The sequence below is a fragment of the Epinephelus moara genome, chromosome 20, assembly GCF_006386435.1.
Source record: "Epinephelus moara isolate mb chromosome 20, YSFRI_EMoa_1.0, whole genome shotgun sequence".
NCBI lineage: Eukaryota > Metazoa > Chordata > Actinopteri > Perciformes > Serranidae > Epinephelus > Epinephelus moara.
In genome coordinates, this window is record NC_065525.1 from 21,967,760 (window position 1) to 21,988,518 (window position 20,759).

The following is a 20,759-nucleotide window of genomic DNA, read 5'->3' on the forward strand; positions in this document are numbered from 1 at the left end:
TTGATATAAAAATTAATATAAAATACAGGCACATAGAAGGACGTGAAATGATGGCAAATCTGGTTAGCCCAGATTGTCCTGAAAAAAACAAGATATAGCATGTGTATGTAGCCTTTATAATGACTGTGATATGAGCTTAAAAGTAAAGGCAGTAAAAAATACCCCAAAAACGCCTAGGGCCCAAAGGGTTAACACAGCACGTTTATTTTGAAAAATTATGGTCCCATTTAGAGTGAAATAGATGATAGGCAGGATGTGCTATAGAGCGTGGCTATCTTGTGATAGACAAGTTGCTACCACTGCAACCTGTCACTCAGGATAGAACTGTGTACATTAAATGGCCCTGGACTTGTCTTGGGTGCTGTGTATGTTTTTGTCTTGAAGCTTTAACCCTTTCCCAATGTGTTTTTAGTTTAGGAAAGTTAATGTAACAGTTTGGTCATCGAAAGATGCTGCCTTGTCTTGTTCAACATTCTAAGGCCTCTACACATGATCAGCTGTAAAACCGCTTTGCGCTGGCTGTCCCATTGTTTGTCTATGGAGAGGGCGGCAACGCCTGACAAAGCGGCACCGCTACCCTTGGCGTCGCGCACCGCTCGGATTTTCCGCCCGAGCGCTGCGCTCAGAGTTGAAATTATTTGAACTTTGACCGCGCCGCTGCGCCACACCTGGCGGTGAGCGAAGCGCATTGTTCTTATCATGTGAAGGCCGCTTAAGGAGTCAGTTATCATTTTTTCCAGCAAATATATATTTAAAGAGAAGTAATTTTCAGGTTCATACTTGTATACAAAGTTTCTACTATAACATGTTTACATGCTTTAATGGTTAAAACAACACTCCTGTATTTACCCTCTGTCTCAAATGCTTCATTTTTAGCGTTAAGCCCAGTTAGCTCTGACTGGTCAGCACCTCTGGGTCTCCCATATCTCAGTGATTCTTCCCCATCATTGCAGCTGGGTGAATGACTGTAATGAAGAATAGCTGCACTTGCTAGCAATAAAAATCACCAATAAAAGCTTTCAAACACAGCCTGACATGTTCTAGCAGGAATATGACCCAAAATCGAGGAGAAATTAACAATGCTGACAACAAAGTTCACGTTTCCCTGACATTGTTGCTTCATGTAGCAGTTTTGCTAGGTAATGTAAACACTTTCTGTAGCGTACGTGGAGTAAATGACAATGTAAAGAAATCAGGTACACTATGATTTCATACTGTAGGCAGAGTAGAAAAAACTGTTGGAAACCAAGTGTTCAGAATGGTAGAAAATCTGAGGGTTTTGCCCACAGGGATTATTTCTCCACACGTTTACCTCATTATTTGCAACTTTAGCCATGTTAAATATAAACATCCTTTATTGTAACATTATATATGCACAAAATATTGAAAAGCAAAATAGCTCCCCTTTAAGCCTTACTGGCGACTTTGTGTGGTTTCACCAGGAAGGAGCCAGCTGCAGTCAGGTTGCTAGTACTGGTGGACGTGCATAGTGTCCTCAGGTTCTCAAAACCAAACCATCTCACTCCTCCTCCACCCTCTCATCCAAATATGGTCACTTCTAGCTCCAAACTGCCTAAATTACGAACTGTAAGTGACGGCCTAAATGTTAAATGTGAGGTTTCAACACTGTAGTCCACAAACCAACGGGTGATGTCACGGTGGCTATGTCCACTTCCTTTACAAAGTCTGTTGTAGGTAGGCACAGAGTTTCCCCTTGTTTGCACAGCAGGTTTGCTCCTCTGACTGTAGAATTGTGAGACTGAATATATTTGTGGTTCCTAGAGGCATACAGAGAGATTAACAACTTTGAACCTGGTTGATTTAACTTTCCAAATACCCAATGATCGTTCTCTAGCTTTAGGCAATCTAATATAGTGATTAATTGAAAACATGCGGTCTTCTCTCTCTTCCTTCACGCTTGTTTTGTTCATCGTCCCACCATGCTCCACAAGTGTGACCTACAGTTTGTCTCTCATCTCTCCCCTCAAGCCCATGCTCTCCTGTCCAATCATCCTTCACTTATGTCTCTAATTTAAGCAGACAAAAGATCAAGGCTCGGCCCTAGATTAAAGTGTGTGAAGACAAGAGGGAGACTGAAGACAAGACTGTTATACCCTTGGGTGTCTGATCTCAACCAGTGTGCGAATGAGTTTGACATGGAGGGGCATTGATAAACACACAAGGCTACACTGGCTACACATGTACACAAACAGGAACACAGCCAACACATGCAGTTTGGCAGAATAATGTGATTCAGCATTTCTTGTAAAAGAAAATTGCAGCTTAAGTGTCGTGACCACCAGCCACGTCTCTGCAGTGTAGTGAAGCACCTCACTTGACTCTCTCTACTGAAACATATGCCTGCTGCAGTATCTTGTTCTTCTTCTCTAATATACTCTTATCTTGAAGTAAAAAAGCCCCTCCAGCTCTCCTCAGCTCCTATTTTTTCATCCTCTACCAAGATCATTTTAGTGTCACGAGTGTTGGCTGTATGGCTCTGATGCTTTCATTCACTGTGCAGAATTTCTAAAGGGAAAAGTGACATTCAGCCATAGCAAACCATCAAAGTGTTTATGGTCCATCATATAGAATCTAGGGCTGCAACAAACTATTATTTTCATTATTGAATAATCTGCAGATTATTTTCTCAAATAGGTGATCAATTACTAAGTCTATGAAATGCTAAAATGTGTCTAAACATATGCAATGTAGGATTTTTCTAAAAAAATAAAAATAATAATAATAATTATTGACTCAGACAGAAGTAATCCATCTCAATCATCACTTATGACCCACTAGAAGTGTGTGGTGGTGTGTATTTCTGCACAGACTCTGCCCTCTGCCTGTATCTTCTTATTTTCTGAACATTTATGTGCGTGTAACCCCACAGTGCTCAGGTGAGGTTGGGGTTTTATGAAAGGGTAGCGACCAGGTGCCAGACCATTAGTAGCAGGCATCCAAGAAACACTGCATCGAAAAAATACAAAAATAGTGAGGTGAATGGCAAATGCAAGTGAATCTAGGGTTGGCTTTTACTTTCACTTTTACTGACGAGCATGTTTACAAACTGTAACCAACAATCCTGAACAGTAAACCATTGAAAAACGCCCATACCGGTGTCAAATCTTGCTTTGTTTGACCAGCAGTCCAAAGATATGTAATATACAATCAGAATAGTTGACAATTAATTTTCTTCCAGTCAACTAATGGATTAATCAATTATCTCTCTAAAAGAATCTGTCCATAGCATGTACACATACTTACTGTAATATGATTTAAAAAAAAATTGACACCAGACAGCATCCAGATTCTCCTTTTGTGTCAGTTTTCTATTTTTCTTGAGGCTTGCTGTGGCATTGTTATGCTCTGTAAAGACGGGGTCAATATCAGGGCTTTATAGCAGGAGAGGGGAGTTACACATGGTTGAACATGGCACGCTAGAGAGGATGATCACTCACTGGCCATTTCAGCGAGGATTTTTCCCGGTTTGTTTCACACACATGCATGTGTATTTACTCACATGCACTTAATGTGTTTTCAGGCAGCAAGCTACTATCACAGCACCAGTCACCAAGAAGTGCTGTGTAATTTGGCAGCAGGGTGCAACTCTTCATCACAGCTCCCAGCTTCCTATGACATAATTACGTTAAAGATATACTATGGAGGATTTTCCAAAAAACTGTTTAAACACATAAAGAAAAAATCCCTCCATATCCTCACTTGTGACCCTGTATACATGTGTGGCAGTGTTTTTTCTGCAGAGACTCTGCCCTCTGCCTGTATTTTTATTGTTTTCCACTTATTTTTTATGCTTGGGACATTTAAGAAAGTAGTGACCAGTTGCCAGACCAAAAGCAGCAGGCATCCAAGAGACACAGTGTCGAAAAAATGCAAATATAGCAAGGCGTATTGTCTGGGTTTGGTTTTTACTTTCACTTTCAGTGGTGAGCATGTTTACAAACAGTAACCTACATTCCTACACAGTATATATAGGGTCTGCTTTAGTTCACCGGTGCACGGCTTAACAAGTTACAGCGAGGGCTGGAAAGCTGTTTAAATGGACTGTGATGTGTTAGCCAGTGGCAGCAACTACATTATTGTCAGGTGACAAAACAAACAACAATGTTTGCCTACAGGGCAAAGCCATGGTGGCTTTCCTAGTTGACAAATAATTGTTTTTGTCTGTATGAGCCATGTGGTCATGGTGATGTATATGTCGCTCTTGCCGCTCAAATTTAACATCGGAACCAGTGCATTTGCTGGCTACAATACTTGTCAAATGGTGTTCAGACTCCACCTACTTGGCGCACCACTGGCGTACACCGGCGTAATAATGGTGCAGACCCACCCTTAGGCTAATTAATGTATAAACATTGTTTATTGGCTCAAGCCTGATAAACAAGCTTTGAAGCTTTTTATGTATTGCCAATTCATGTATTTGTAGATTGCTGGTGAAGGGGTGTATAATACAGTAATTCCAGTAATTCACTGCAGACATTTTGACTTGTCAAAGCAGGAAAATCACAAATGGTATTAATAACACTAATGGAGGCTGCAGTCCAGTTAGTTGGGCCAGTTCTAGCTCTGGTATTGTGCACGCTCACTCACTGAAATTACTTACTGAAACACTTAACTGGATAGAGCTATTGTTATGGATAATATTTACACCTGTGTTTTTCTTGCTTTAACAAGTCAAAATGTCTGCTGGGGAAAAGTTCTAGTCCAGTCTAGTTTATCTGCCATCATGCTTACATTGGACACAGTGAAGGTGGCAAATGTTCACTTTCTGATAGCAGCTTAACCTTAGTTACACAAAGTCTAAGGGAATTACATGTAAACTCTTAAAAGTCTGTATCTCGGTTGTGCAAACTGAATGTTTTGCAAAATATCAAGTGTAGGATATGTTACTATGTGGGGAAAAATGCACAGTCTACACTGTTCACAATTCAACATTTATTGGCCAGTACAACTTGTCTTAGTTTTTCATATTAATTCAAGGTTCTGCCTGCAACATTAAGAGCATTAATATGGCAGGAAACCACTATTTGCTATGTAAAGATACAGTGGAGTAATGGTATCCTCAGTGGAGAACTAAGTCACTACCTCTGTGTGTGCTGTAATCCAAGGTTCTCTGTGGTTTGTTACGCTGTGCTCATATGGTGGTGAGTGCTGGTATTGGGGCGGCATCGTCACGGAAGTGTAGCACCCACCCTCTGGTTCCCCCGTGGATAACATTGTTAGCACTGTCAGCACTGTTGCCATTGTTTAGCACTGTTTTTGATGTTAGCATTGGTAGCTGCTACCCGCTGGCTCAGCCACCTCCATGTTGAGAACTGTGTCCAGACAACTTTGCAAAAAGCTCCTTTAATATCCTCAGAAGCTTTCTCTGGCCTACCTGTTCTTCTTTATCCAACAGCTCCATTGTCTGTCTTTCTCTTTTCAGTTGTTTGTGTAGCAGTAGTATTTGACTTATAATGTACAAGATGCATTTTAAAATACGATATGATGTGATACAGCAGCAGTTTTAGTTTTTAGTTTTTGCTAGATGAGTCTAAGATCAATCAGTTGCTCTACCACCATTTTTACTTATCATGTTGTGTCTTGACCCAATAGACCTACGTAACATTAGACAAGGTGGTGTTTGCTATAAGAATGACTTCCTCATCCTAAAATATCAATAGATGTGATTAATCCTTGTCATAATCCCATTTGACATTGCAGGGCCATGGTAGTGTGGGAAGACTGAATTAGAAATAAATCTGTACTTACTATATGAGAGAAGTTATGACTGTCGTATTTTAATACCAAAGTTTCGAAGAACTAGAAGAGTGGCGACTTATTTTTACAAAAGAAATTTCAATGACAATACATTTCCACCCCATATTTGCTACCACCTAACGCTTTGCAAAGGTTGTTGTGATTACTTCATCAAATAAAAGCCTTTAATAGACTAGCAGGCAGACAAACAAACACATTCATACACAGTGGCATATACTCAATAACTGCACACTATCCTTCTTGGTGCATTTTTTTCCACTATCTTGCTCTGTCTCTCTCTCTTTCTCTCTGCTCGAGTCACTCCATTTGTTTTTCTTCTTTCTACTGCACTCACGCTTTCTTTCTTTCTCTCCCATGCTTTGAATGTTATATCCAGTCTAGCTGGCTCTGCATTGCAGTTCAAAGGCACGACTCAGGAGGAAGAGAGATTCATTCATAGCCTTTATTTAGACCTGTGGGACACTTTGAGGGAAGACCCGTGTTTTCAATGGCACCAAGGAACCACAGCAAAACAGTGAAAGACCTGTCCATTCATTCGAGTGTGTGTGTGTGCATGTGTGTGGGGCACAGCAGCTAAATAAAAGGAAACAGAGAAAACACAGACAGGGAGAGCAGACACAAGAAAGAGGGAGATTTAAACCTTTTATTTTAAAGACATGTCAGTTACCTGTGGCAGACCAGCTGAGCACAAATCTCTTTCATTAATAACACCCTCCACAGTAACGATCACTATTAAACCCTAAAAACTGTAGACTTAATCTTGGTATAATTGGATTATGAAGACACTGGGTATGCCAGTCAAACATAATGTGCAAATTGTAATGTTTGATAACTCATGTACTTCTGCTGTAGCGTTTCTAGGGCTGTAGTCAACTAAGAAAGTCTTGGTCGACTGAAATTCAGCTTATTGTTCAACCAACGGATTGGTCAAGGAGGAAAAAGAAATTTGCACATTACTTCTAGACGAACTAAATCAGTCGTAGTGCACTGAATGCACTCTACCTGGTAGCATAGTGTGTCTACCAAAGCATTAAAGAACTAGACATTAACTCTTGTCCAGGGCAAGTCAACTCTGCGTGCGGGGGAGTGGCATGTCTCATGCAGTTGTCTGATCAGGCAAGTGACATGATGTCTAATGTAACCTAATCTGAAAATAATCTATGCTGTATTGCTCAAGTAGAACTGTTCCAGCTGAACTGGGTGTACGAGTCTGTCTCACCGGCAGACAAATCTGTGATACTAGAAACTATAGAAGTCAAATCTGGGGTTGATGTGGTATACAACGTAACATTGAATATCTCTGGAAAACTGTATGTGAGAAACCTAATTTGCCCAGAGGCTAATGTTAGCCATTCTGTCGTTCCAGCGTTGGTTGTGGTGTGGTCATATCCCTTTCAGAACCTTTGTTATCCAGAGTTAAACTACGGTATCTTTTTGGAGACTTTGTAAAATAGATCCATAATCATAAATCTGACACTGAATGTTTCCTGTCATTATTCATCCATTTTTCCGTGTTGAGTAATGAGACCAATGAGAATTTGGTCAGATAAGAGCATAGTGACTAACCAAACAAACCAGAGGGTGTCAGCCCTAAGCGTTTCCATTTCAAGAACCCCTGGTTACATGTTGAGGTCAAATAAGATCTCTGTGTTCTACCCTCGGCTACAGTCAGTGTTTTTTCTGTTGTCGATGACTACTGTTCACCTTATCCACCAGATTTTTTCAGGATATAAGGAAGGACTGTGTAACCCTTCAACCTTGTTACATAAGCACTCTCAATTAGTTTTTACTTGTCCTTAATGTCCTTAAATCATTTAAATTAGAATGAATTGGGATACACTGGCTAGCAAAACTCCGCTAACTATCTTCTTCACTGTACCCATGTGCATTTGATTTATTCCTTCCACTAGTCTTCTCATCATTATTTGTCACTCTTGGCTTGAACAATGGACTGCCTGTCCAGGTTTGCTTTGGCACGAATCCATTAAATATTCATCTTTAAAAGATTTATGACTATGGTTTGCTGTTTGTTGCTCTGGATATTAGAAAAGCTTTGATCAATGCGAATGAAATCAATAATTTTAAGACAAGGCCAAAATAATGTTTAATTTCCACAGTTAATGAGAACAGCATGGGCTAATCTCAGTGTGCCTGATGGACTAAACCCATACAGACTTTAATTCACACCACCTGCATGCTCAGATTGTATTAGTGTGGAGTGGAGGTGGGGCCACATTTTGTGATACTTATAATAGAGGCATTTCTGTGCTCATTGGAGTTAGTTTCATGCTGTGTGTGCTGTGATTAAGTGAAATATTTGTTGATGTGGATGGATCAATTAAGATAAAGAGCTGAATGTGTGATAGAGGACATTGGTATTCAAAACATGTTCTAGTCATGTCACTCTGCATGGTGGTTGAGAGCTAGCAGATTTAGCTGTCTTGTGTCTCAGTCCAGGGAAATAGATTACTACAGTACTACAACTAGCCCCTTAACCACTATACATATGTACTCATTTGTAAAACAAGTTACTGATCCTTAATACATTGTTAAAAATAAATTGTGCTGTTTTTTTAATAACATTATTGATCATTGCTAGTAGCATACAAGGTAATGTAATGTAGCACACTTACTTAGATAAGGCAAATCTATTCAAGCTAGAATGTATGAGTTTTGATCATGTGAAGCCTGATCTATTTATAACAGAGATATAAGAATAGAGTTAGTACCATTTATGCCTAGATTACACTACACGACTTCGGCCTGATTCCCCAATGGCCAACAGTTTTTGGAGCACCCCAACAATAGCCCCACATAAGAGGCAAATGGCTGCTCAAGTGCCATGTGTAAACTGTTCAAACAAAGATGCAAGCGTAGAGGCTCACTCTTGCATCGCAGATGCAGCTCAGATATCAGGCATGCTAAATTTTCGGAGCTATGGGGACTTTGTCAGTGAGCTACAGCCAACAAGAGCACAATACACAGGTTGAGGACAGAGACTAGCCCTGCTGCAGTGCTTTTAAGATTTGTCTGTGTGTATTTGAGAGCAAGAGAGAGAAAGTGACAAAGAGAGGGGCAAAGAAGGTGGAAGGTGGACTACTGCACGTAATGTTTCTGTAAGGTATTTGACAACTTACTTGGAATGCTACTTTGTTACTCTATGACTTTGATGTTTTCTAGTAAGCACCCCCACCCCTGACCCAGGGTTGTGGTTTGACCCATGCATCACATGACACACTCACTGGAAAGTCCTTCTGGTGAAAGATCTTGTAGTTTGTGACTTCCTGTTTGGCAACTGCCAAACTTCTCAGGCTTATAAAACTGCCAGAAATTGAAATTCCACATCAGTAGGTAGTTTTTTGTGTGCCAACTTTAAATTCCTGTGACGGCTCCACGGCAATTTATAGTATTTGTATTTTATAGTAATTGCTTACTGATGAAAATCCAACTTTTCATGCTGCAACTGCTCAATTTGTGTGTTAGTCACTGCCATTACAACAAACTGGTATAATTGTACCCCATGACTTTCAGGTAATTTGTGAAGTAATAAAGACAGATATGGAGCAACCAAGCTGTGAGTTTCCACAAGGGTGTTCCTGAATTAAGTCCCTGCTTTAAGACCCTGCACACTCAGACAAGCGTTTTAAGTTATTCTGGCTGATTAGAGTTTGATGAAGTCATCAATACCAAAACTCCTAAGACGGTGTAAAAAGTTATTCTGCTGTGCCAGGTGCAAACAGAGTCAGGACGATGTCAGTAATGTCCAGAAGAGAGGTCTAATCGGCCAGAGTAACTGAAAACACCTGTGTGCAGGGCCTTTAAATGAATACGTTGTTGATAGTCAACCAGCTTTGTATCATAACAATGTGGGTAGTATGTGTAAATGCACTGTGGTAAACTTCCCTCCATCTTACAGATTGAACTTCTGCATTTTTGTATGCCCGCCACCACGGATAGAAAGAGTACAGAAGTAGATAGAAGGAGACACAAAGACCAAACTGCAATCAGACAGTAAAACAAAGCAGTGCTGGGCAAATACAAACCAACATTCTGTTCCTGTTTTGCCTATTTCTTACTTAAAATGTCGGCAGAAACATATTTTAGGGCACAGTTTGGCTGTAATACGAAAAATTGTGAATAAGAGGTGGGCACTGTACTACTTCCTGTTTGTTAAAAACGGACACTGAAAACCAAAATCAAACAGAGATTGTTTATTACCGACTGCTGCCATATTCTTTCCTGTGGAATACAGTCCACTGTAGGTTGCATTACATCACCCACCAGTGCAATGTTTAGTGGTCTGGTGCAGTGCAATGCATTGTGGTAGTTTTAGGTTTTGCTTTTGAGCAAAAGCAAATGCCACAGCCCTTTGTTACCTCCGCCAAGGAAGTTATGTTTTTGCCAGCGTTGGTCTGTTTGTTTGTTTGTTTGTTTGTCTGCAAAATAACTCAAAAAGTTATTAACGGATTTTCATGAAATTTTCAGGACAGGTGGATAATGGGACAAGGAACAGACAATAATATTTTGGTAGTGATCGGTTGAAGCAAAGTCAATAAAATAATAAAAATAATAAATAAAGTCTAAGGTCTGACAGCCTCAGCAGCAATTAAGACGTTGAAAATAGCGCCATCTGGTGGCTGGAAAGCACGTCTAGTTCTACCTTGCTAAATATTGTTGTTATTCTAAAGTTGAAATTAATGTACAAAATAAAAATGAAATAAATACACCACAGTGTCTCCATGGTGAAGGCATATATAACCTGGGTCCATGTCATTGGTCCGACAGCCCATTGGTCCGACATCCCATTCGTCCGACGGTCCGTGGTGCGGCGGGCGTATTTCTACCTTGATGGTGCGCCGTGACCGGCTCTGGGTCAGCTGGGAAAGGCTTGAGGCGAAGCAGGCTCACGGCTTATGTGTTTGTTACTTTCTTTTTCATTTTAACCCACACCATGATCTTTTCCTAACCCTAACCAAGTGGTTTTTGTGCCTAAACCTAACCAGACCTTAACCACAGGGCATCATGATGATTTCGGAACAACGGGACTTCGGAACAATGGGTTTAATGTGGTCGGAACAATGGGATGTCGGACCAATGGGCTGTCGGACCAATGGGCAGTTCCCATATAACCTAATAATGATAGTGATGCAGATAACCTTATTGTGATGCAGGCTGCAAAATCTGATGCAGAGGGGGAGGGAATATCACTTACTTGGCGGAGGTCTGCACTCTCTGAATGCTTTTCTAGTTTCTCTTTGTTTTCCCTGGTCATAGCACCAATTTCACAAGCATTTGCATCTTTCTACTGCATAGCCAGACTAGTTTTATTAAAAGGTCATCTTTCCAGCAGTGAAATGCTTCTTTAAGAGGACCTTGACAAAGGAGGGTAGTAAGAGGATTGAGATTTACCAGTGTAATTATATCACTATTGAATTACTATTGCATTTGAATTAGGTTGATTTAAATACTTGTTAAATCATATTACATTAATGTCAGACTATTTGCCTGCAATAGAGATCAGTAAAAGGCTTAAGTGAGTCTTAAGAAAACCCGGCCTAAATGTTTAATCAATCAAGTGTAATTGTGCAATGTAACTACCTCCTCTTGATTTAAAAAATTATAGATGAGCTTGTCCTAAATACCGTAATTACAGTCAGCTGATTTAGTATTAAGCACAGTAGTTCTTTTATGAAACTGTAATCAGGGTTATCCCTTTAAGTGAAAGTTTTACTGCTGATGCTTCATTGATTACCAAAACAGTATCAGCACTGTACAAGCAGGTGGGAAGAGGTGCTGGCAGAAAAGGAGACGTGATGCAGTGGACGAGTGCGCAGCATGCTTTATGAGGTGTGAAGTGTCAGGGTTACATTCTAATGCCAGTTGTGTCTTTTATGTGTATTCAAGCAAACTGACTTTACACATAAACGCACAAGGAGACACAGTCACATAGATTAACAAGGACAGGCGAGGCACACAAACTCAAAGACCCACAATTACATAAACGTACATCTTGTGCTGCCACCTTGAGAACTAAAATCAAGGTTATTTTACACAACAGAGCAACTACAAATGTGGCTGATAAGAAAAATGGAAAGTCACCCTATAGAGTCTGGCCACTTTCCCAGTTTTAGATGTGTGCTTGAAAATGCTGTGTGCATGTACATCCTGTACGATATATTTGCATTGAAAGATGACAGTTAGATGATCCAAAGCATAAATAAATACTAGAGATGATTAAAATATATTTCAAAACAACAAATGAAACATAAATACATTATAACAAGAATATGTCTCTTGTACACTGATAAATGATACTGTACCTGATAAATGTTGCCTAACTCACTGTCTGTAACCGAAGAAGAAGAAGCTCTGCGGACTGACTGTCTGTCAGGCTGACACAGCCGCACTGGCCCTAAAATGATTTTTCCCTGCATGTTGACTCTTCTTATTTTTGTTTGTTTGTTTGTTTGTTTATGGATTCCATTACAGAAATACTGTACCCTGTGCTCAGTGCTCCAACAGTGCTCAGACTGACATAGGGTTTTGATTTACCCCAAGGAGCCTTTTAAAAAAAAATCTGTCACAGCTTACTCTCCACAGTGTTGCCTGATTATTTTTTGTATGTACAATATGTAACAGTTCTCACTCTCTGTAATTACTTAGTCACTGCTGAAAGTGACTTTGCTAGCTCTGCTTTTTTTTTAATAAAGTTAATTTCTAAGTCCTGCACAAGGCTAATAACACACAAGGACATTTTGCCATGAATGAGCTTGTTTTTATTTTAAATATTCCACTTTGAAGTCGCAGATACGTGTTTGTGTTTGTGTTTGTGTTTGTGTGTGTGTTTGTGTTTGTGTGTGTGTTTATTCATTGCTGTGTGGCTGTGTGTCGATGGTAAGATCTCCCTGCTGTGACAAGATTGTCCCCAGAGGCCTTCTTAATACTAAGCCTTTAGTCTCTCCCAACACTCCTATCGTCTCTCAGTGTAATGAAAAACACAATCTATCTCAAGTGAAGATGCAGCTTTTCATTGCTATATTTGGTGTTAGTTTTGTTACAGTTTTGGAATAACATCTTCCTATGGCTTGTGTGTTGTGTTTCCTATCGCTTGGTTTTTAAAGTAGACAGTGAAAGTATTAGAGAAGTAGGTAGTGGAGAGTTGGAGTTTGGAGATGTTGCTGCCCGTGGCATCTTTCTGCATAAATAAAAGTTTAAACTCCTGTATTTTTGTACATTATCCTGAAGACTGTTTTGGTGAATTGATCCTACTACTCAGATGGGGAACATTGCTGGTCATGTTGAGAGGCAAATAAGCTTTTACCTGTAAAACTGTTTAGCTCTGACTTTTTAAAACAGACATATTGACCACAATTTTCATAGGTTTTTTTCATATTCTTATATTTACATTCAATATTTGTTTCTTGAGTGTCTTACTACTTTTGTGTTATGCACCCATACACCAAAGCAAGTCCCTTGTATGTGAAATCCTGCTCTGCAATAAACCAAATTTTGATTCTGACTACATTAAATGCAAAATTGACTATTTAAAAAGACGTTATATGAAGCTGATACTGATGTCCTGAAGTGGGGCACCTCCTGTTCAGAGCACAGGTTTAAGCACATTTCAGTTGTAGACTGATCTTGTTTTGACTTGTGAAAATTGTTGGAGGAAAGATGTGGCTCAAAGTGTTATAATATTGACTGAGCTGTTTGATACCACAACCTTTTTCCAGTCTAAAACTAAAGTAGCTACAGGCATTAACAGTACAGTTTATAGTCAGAGAATCAGCCCAATCAGACATTTATCAACTCATCAGTGAATGTTTAGATGATAACATACTGGCTCTAATAACTCCATCATTATCTACTACCTGTCTAAAGGAGGACACTGATGATCATCTGCTGGCTTTTTATCAATGAGATTGATCATACCAAGGATAATAGCAATTCTATTTAGCAATTTCCTTTCCCCCTGAATTGCTCTAGGCCTGATACCACTGTATGATCTTGTGGATGCCATGCTTAACAAGTGTCGATGTCCCAGTCCTCTTGACATTATCTAACTAAAATGCAAAGAGTCTCTGTGTGTCTATGTCTGCCCTTGGATTTTCTCGACAACGGTTCATCTGATTGTCCTCACACTCAGTGGACATATTGCTGAGGTCTCGAGATCTACAGGACATATTTAGGGGTCCCCGAACAAGTATCGTTCACTCGATCTCAGTTGGTCGCTCCAGTACATGCAAAAACAGATGAAGAAAGACAGATCCAAAGAGAGTGGAGATGTTACCTTGTTGCAAACTCAAACATTTCTGGCACGTAGCTGTTGGAATGAATACTTTTGTTCCTGGAAATAGCCCTGTCCCAAGAAGCTACCAAATGGCTACTGACACATATACTCTAGCATTGCTCGGTGACGCAACAGTGTCATGGCAGGTGTATTGCTCAGGGCCTGAGGCAGCACAGTGTTGAGTGTGAAGTTGTTTGAATGAGCGGTTGTCGAGAAAGCTGGAAGCAGCAAAACCGGATGTTAAACAATCGGCCTGCTCTGACCAGGCATGTTTTGAACAGGCACTGCACTAGTCCCTATAAGACTGTTAAGATAGGTAATAGGGGCTGTTGGCCCTAATCTGCACTCTAATGATGCAATAAAAACTCACCTTCCTCTGGACGTGTACCAGACATTCTGCAGAAGGGACGCTGTCTTGATCTCACAGAAACAAACCTCTAACAAATTTACCATCTTGAAACAACAGACCAGAGCTACAACTCTGGTGCATATGCTGCACCGCTGCACTCAGATCAGTGCATTGTTTGACACCATGAGTACATGATCGTGTGTCCTTAAAGATTAGAGGGAAGGCTGGTATTTCTAGGCCTGTCCTTGACTGGTTTCCCCCCTTTCTGCCCGACAGGATATTGTTTGTTTTTTTGGATTATTCAACTTGATTAATTGCTAGGAATTCCTGGGACTCCTCTGTTTCGTTTGCTGCTTTGGGAACAGATTTTATCATTTGCATCACAACATCTCTTCTCATATTTATTACATCAGATGACATCTATGCAAATGAAGCATAGATAGCTATACTTTGTAGCTGCTTGTATTGAAACACTGGATGTCCCATATTATTTGCCATTCCTATACCCCCCACCCTTAAGGCCAATTCAAAGTTTCACAGACATTCACTCCAGACCCAGCAGTGTCTTCTTAGTTTCAGTTTGACCTGATGTTGGCAGGAGGATGGTACACTCACTTCCCAGCCCTCCTGTTTACCCCTGGGGGCTGAGGCAGACCCTCAATTGTACTATAAATGTCTGCAGACGTTCAATGTGGAAAGTTTGTCTGAATTCTTAGTGTGTCTAGGTATTATTTTGATAAAAATTCAAACCTAGAGCAATATATTGTACAAAGATGTTTGTGCATTCATATATATATATATGTATATATAGTTTCTGAATATTTCAAAAGTCAGAGTTCCTTCCCTTAGTAATAATGTAAGAATTCTGCATGCTGTTATGTCTTTGCACCTTCAGCTAGAGTAGTGGTTTTTTTTTTTTCTTTTTTTTTTTTCAGCAGGCTAAGATCTTTAAATGTCTGCACTGACGTTTCACTTCAGAGCTGCCTGTGCGCATCTGCATCATGTGGCTGTTAGTTGCGGTGTATTGCTGTGATAAGATGTGATTTCTCAACAGTTGTATATGAGTGTCAGAAGCACAGTGATGCTGAACAGGATAGAGTTGAGGTGCTGAATCGATATTGCAGGCAGCAGTGATTGATTTATTACTTGTGGGTTTTGCACACTCTCTCTCTCTCACATTCTCTCTTTCTCTCTCAGGCTCCACAATGTGGTAGCTAGAGGGAAGTGCTCTGCCTTGCTACAATAACCATAGTCCTTGAATGAAATGTTGAATTTAGCCCAGTATATGCAGTTCAGTTAACACTTAACCAACCTTTATCTATTGTGGTAATAATAGTAATTTATGGAAAAGAGAGTACCACTGAGGTTGCATCTCAGTGTGTGTGTTCTACAGATGTTTATTGGAGCGCAGAAGTATTTGTAGAATTTTCCCACGGGCATCAATACAGTACCTGTGAACTGTTTCATTCATGACTGGAGACAGAGCTACTGCAGCCATTTGTGTAGTACTTACATATTGCACAGCTTAATTTTCAGAGCATGAATAATGCAGACTATGTAGACTATGTAGACTCAAATTTATGCTGCTGAAAAATGGGTGTCAGGAAGGTGTTTCTGTGAGAGCTTTTGCCTATATTACAGTTTTGTTTACTTTAGTATGGTAACTAGTGCTGGCTTTCAAGATGACCTTTTGTGAAAAGTAATGGATAATGGTGAAATGCTACCATACCTATGTGAATTGCTCATTATGATAAAAGGCCTAGCTACTCCTCTGGGCATGACATTGGAAGTTCAATAAATTCCTCTGTAATGAAAGAGGTCCTATTTAATATTCTAACACATTTTTCAGCACCTAAATTTTATATTAATGTGACTCAGTAAATATGACTCTTCAATCTCTTGGTGTTACTCAACTGAAGTGCAGTATGAGAGATTTCGAAAAATGACATGTGCTTGACCTTCTCCCCTCTTTTGCTGTTGTCTCTGCAGAAATGTATGAAATTCAACGTGGATGCTCCTATCTGGCTGTCCAAGCAGCGGATCCTGTGTACTCTCAACCAGAGCCTGAAGGATGTACTCAACTATGGCCTATTTCAGCCAGCCTACAACGGCAAGGCTGGCAAGTTTCTGGATGAGGAGAGACAGCTAAGGGAATACCCCTTCCCATCCATTGCACCTGTACCTTACCTGGAGGTAGGTATGGATCATGTGTATGTATGAGGCAGTGTGTTGGCAGAAGAGAGCAAAAGGGGGTACATGTCACCACACCCTACATAATCTGTCTGTACTCTGTGTATCCTATCATCCTCCAAGTAATAGGGGAAAAAATCCTCTCACATAAGATTTGATATTCTTGAGTTTCACGATTCTGAATCAATTCTCAGACTCCAAAACTCAATTTTTTCTGTCATTAATAAAGTTATGTTGACAAAATGAAAAACCCAGAACCCCACTGCGAGGCCACAGTGCAGCATCTGCATTATGTACTGTGTGCACACACCAGAGTTATCTCCTTTGAAAAAGGCAAGCATGTTTGTGTATTTTGGATTTATTGTATTAATAATTAGCTTTGCAAGACATAAAGTGAGGTATTTCATGAATGCTACACACATCAGGAGACTAATATTAACAAAAGCTGAGTACGGGACATGAGCACGAGCAAACAAGTTGGCTGACCAACACATACTGCACCTCTTTACAAACTTTCCATCCACCTGTGACTGGGTGAAGGACATTCACCTGATGCAGAGTGAAAGAAATTCAGTCTATACCCTTTTTTATTTGTGAAGACTTGCAGAAGAACAGCACTGTGCATAATGATGGGTTTCCCAGGTACTAGTCTGACTCACCGGCTGTAGACTTTAGGTATGAGCCATTGCTGGTTGTTTCAGTCGGCATTCCTCTCCCCTTCTGCTATTTGTGTGCTGTCATTTTGCAAGGGCACCATCACTGAATCCTGGCCTTTGCAACACCCAAAGTGTTTATGATTGGTTTAGAGAAATACAAAAACACAGACCATTTTCTTCCCTCTACCAGAATGATAATGGGTGCTCCCAGACCTTTCTCTGACACAACAATGTGGATGTAGGTCTGGCTACACAAGACTAAACTGGCACTAGAGTTACAGTGGAGAGGGTGGTCTTACTAGTACACATACTTATTAGTATGTGGTAATGTGCTGTAGTAGTACATAGAGCATGTTGCGTCAGTTATCCAGCCTTGGAGACAGAGTAGGGTACTGAACAGATATGGATATAATATTAGAGTGAACTTCTGTAAATCATGTCAAATTACTTTATAGCGATAAGGTGAGGGTATATGCAGCCCCCTGGAATTCAACAGCTATCTCAAATGGACTTTTAAGGGCCACTGTGGTGGTGCTATTTTTTCCCATAAGCTATTGTTGTTGAAGAGTATCTACTGTAGTCTTTTTGAAGTTGTCTATATGAGTGCGTGTATGCATCACAGGCACACACATGCAGGCTCACACAGCATGCTGGTGTGTGTATGTGCATCATTGTGCACGCAGTGTATGTTTTTTCTGTCATAATGTGTCAGTCAAATCCAGCAGCAGTAATACCCCGCTCAATGACAGTGTGTTGTCTGCAGTGGCTGTCATCTCATGGAGATAATTGTCGTGCTTGTCCATCATGGTGTTTGATCTGAGAGAGAAGCAGGCATGTAAAGATGTGTTGCCTTACAAAGAGTGGTGTGAAGATGCCAGGTGGTCTTTTGACTGGCCGTCCTTGTTTTCACTAGTTTTATGATGTGTCAAGAGATGAAAAGCATAATACAGATTTACTTTCCACCTAAAGCCCCAGTTTTATGTCAATCTCTGAAGCATTGGGAGATGACTGCTATTATTATTTTCTACAGTATTACTTATTGTAGTGCTAAAGTGCTTTATAATTGTAATATGTCTCTTTAATTAAAAGCCTTTAACATGTTTTCTTTGTTGGTGCAGTTTTGGCTACATCAGTAATTATTAAATGTAGAGGCAAATTGCATACTTATGGTACGCCGTTTTGTCTCATCTCCTCTCCACTCTTATCATGGGTCTTATTATTTCAGATTTGGTGTACTGTGCTGCTTTAGAGTTGGGCTCTTAGCTGCAGACAAAAGTAGACCATTGAAAACTGGCTAGAGGATATTTTCATGGTTTTGCCACCTTGATGATTTGTCAGAGAATCAGAGACACATTTCTTAATCTGAACGGATACTAATATTGACTTAATTCAGAGGTGTTCTTGACAACTCACCTTTAGTAAAACATCGTTTGATATAACCCACAAAAGGCTCAAATAAGTCTGCAGGCAGTGAATCAAAATATGAGCATCAGCCATTCACACTGTCATCTTCATATCAGTTGGGTTTGGATTAACATTCTTCCTCTTATTCACATTTCACTGATTAATTCAAACTTAAACTAGAAATTCACCAGACTCTAGGAAATTTAAATAATTTGTATAAAGTCTTAGTAAAGCATGCAACTCTCTGCCAGAGAGCACACAGTTACTTTAACTCTTTATACTCTACTGGAACACTTGGGGGCAGTGTCATGAGTGTTACTCTGCATATATTTGATATTGTAAGAGGGGAGATGGAGGATGGAGAATCAGGGTGGTTATAAGGTCATTTTGGGGGTCTCTGGCTGTGTGCGCCTCACTGTGTCCAGTAGACTCCCCAGATACTTCTGTTCAGGGCTTATCTATTATTTAAGGAGTAATTTAAGTAATAAGAATCCTGGACTTAAACATGCTGTGTGTTAACTGTCAGAGCTGAAAGCAATGATGAAAGAAAAGGGTGGTGGGTAGAAGAGAGTAAAGCGATGCATGATACATAAAAAGTTTTTGGAGCATGTCAGTTTGAAAGTGGTCGCACATATAGCCTGATATAGTCAAATGTCTAAGGCCTTCTAAATGTTGGCATTGTATGTTTCTGCAAACCTTGAATATGTTACATTTGAGACAGGGGAAACTGGCGACACAAAAGCTTAAGTGGTGTGGAAATCATTATGTGTATAATGATGACACACTGGAGACATCGAAGTGGCTGCCACACACACTCCTGTCACCTTTCATATATCTTCACCACCTGCACATATGAATTGTGTAAATTCTCAGAGTCTGGAAATGAAGCTAGTGACAACTTTCACACAATCATTACACCCCATATCCTCATTATGAATCATAATGCAGGCCAAGATAGCCATAACAAATTTAAAGAAGTAAATTGTTCACCTATCAAACTTCCATCTTGAAATGATATCTTAAGATCGAGGTTACCTCTGATTGCTGCAATCATTTTGGCAAGGTGTGAAACAGTCTGATTGCTGTAAACATATAAATACTGAGTTGACACTCAGTTGTTGCCATGGTACACCGTTAAGACCTGCCGATCAGCAGGCTCATATCTATGCATCAGCATTCATGAGGTGCTTTGCATTGACCATTTATGTTTGAACGTGGGTGTGTAGAGGGCGGGATATGAGTCTGATCCACGTGCGGACAATTCCAAGTTGATTTGGGACTTATAAAAGGAAAATGTACACCGGCAGGTATAGGCACAGGTTTATAAATCAGAATATTATTTTGGCACACTATTTTCTGCTTTTGTTCGCATGCACACTTTTAGTATGGATCCTATGCACGGTTTTATAAATGACACCCCTGGTTTTGTTGTTGGTTGGTCTTAAACAGTAGTCTGCAGCTTGGCAGCTGCCTCACCTGTGTCACGCCATCCATCCATCCTTTCCAGCTCATGATGATAAAGTGAGCTCATGTACATTTTAGCTTATTAGCATTTTAGTTTAGCCAACATGGGGTGTTTCAGACAATGACTTACAAATTGAAGAGCCTTCGTGCATAATGAAAAATACGTGATGGCGTTGTTTTGGCTCGTGCACCCTCATGGTGGATACACAACGGCAAGATAAACCTAGCTTAGAAAAGAGGAGTGCCGTTGAGGCATTTTCGAAAACAACAAAGATGGCTGCAGCTGATGTTGAACTTTCTGTTGAAATACTGTTTTCAAATTGTGATGGCAAAATGGCACCACTCTATCATAGACACGACACAGTGTTGATGATACCCCATCACAGCTCAAATCTGTGCGATGTAGTCTGTTCACATTTGTCTGTTGCCCAGCATTATTGCACGTTTTGTTTTGTTGTAGGTCTTTCCAACTGCATCCAAAAGCATTTTGAATTAAAGAGGCAACAGATAGGATTCGTTTTTGTTTTTTTTTTAAGCTTGGCGCCACCTAGCGTCAGCAGTGTTGCTCGCACTGTCGCAAAGACCAAATTGAGCGTGGGGATCAGAGATAATCAATAAAATGTAGGCT

The 20,759-nt window shown here is 40.1% G+C and overlaps 1 protein-coding gene across 2 annotated transcripts in view; it reads left to right on the forward strand.

The window, feature by feature from the left end:
- The window catches only part of shank3a (SH3 and multiple ankyrin repeat domains 3a), a 267,152-nt gene that overhangs the window by 92,136 nt on the left and 154,257 nt on the right, over positions 1–20,759 (forward strand). For both annotated transcript variants that reach the window (XM_050073918.1, XM_050073917.1), the window contains one exon: positions 16,407–16,610. In XM_050073918.1, the coding sequence (XP_049929875.1) occupies positions 16,407–16,610 (204 nt within the window). The remainder of the gene's footprint in view (positions 1–16,406; positions 16,611–20,759) is intronic.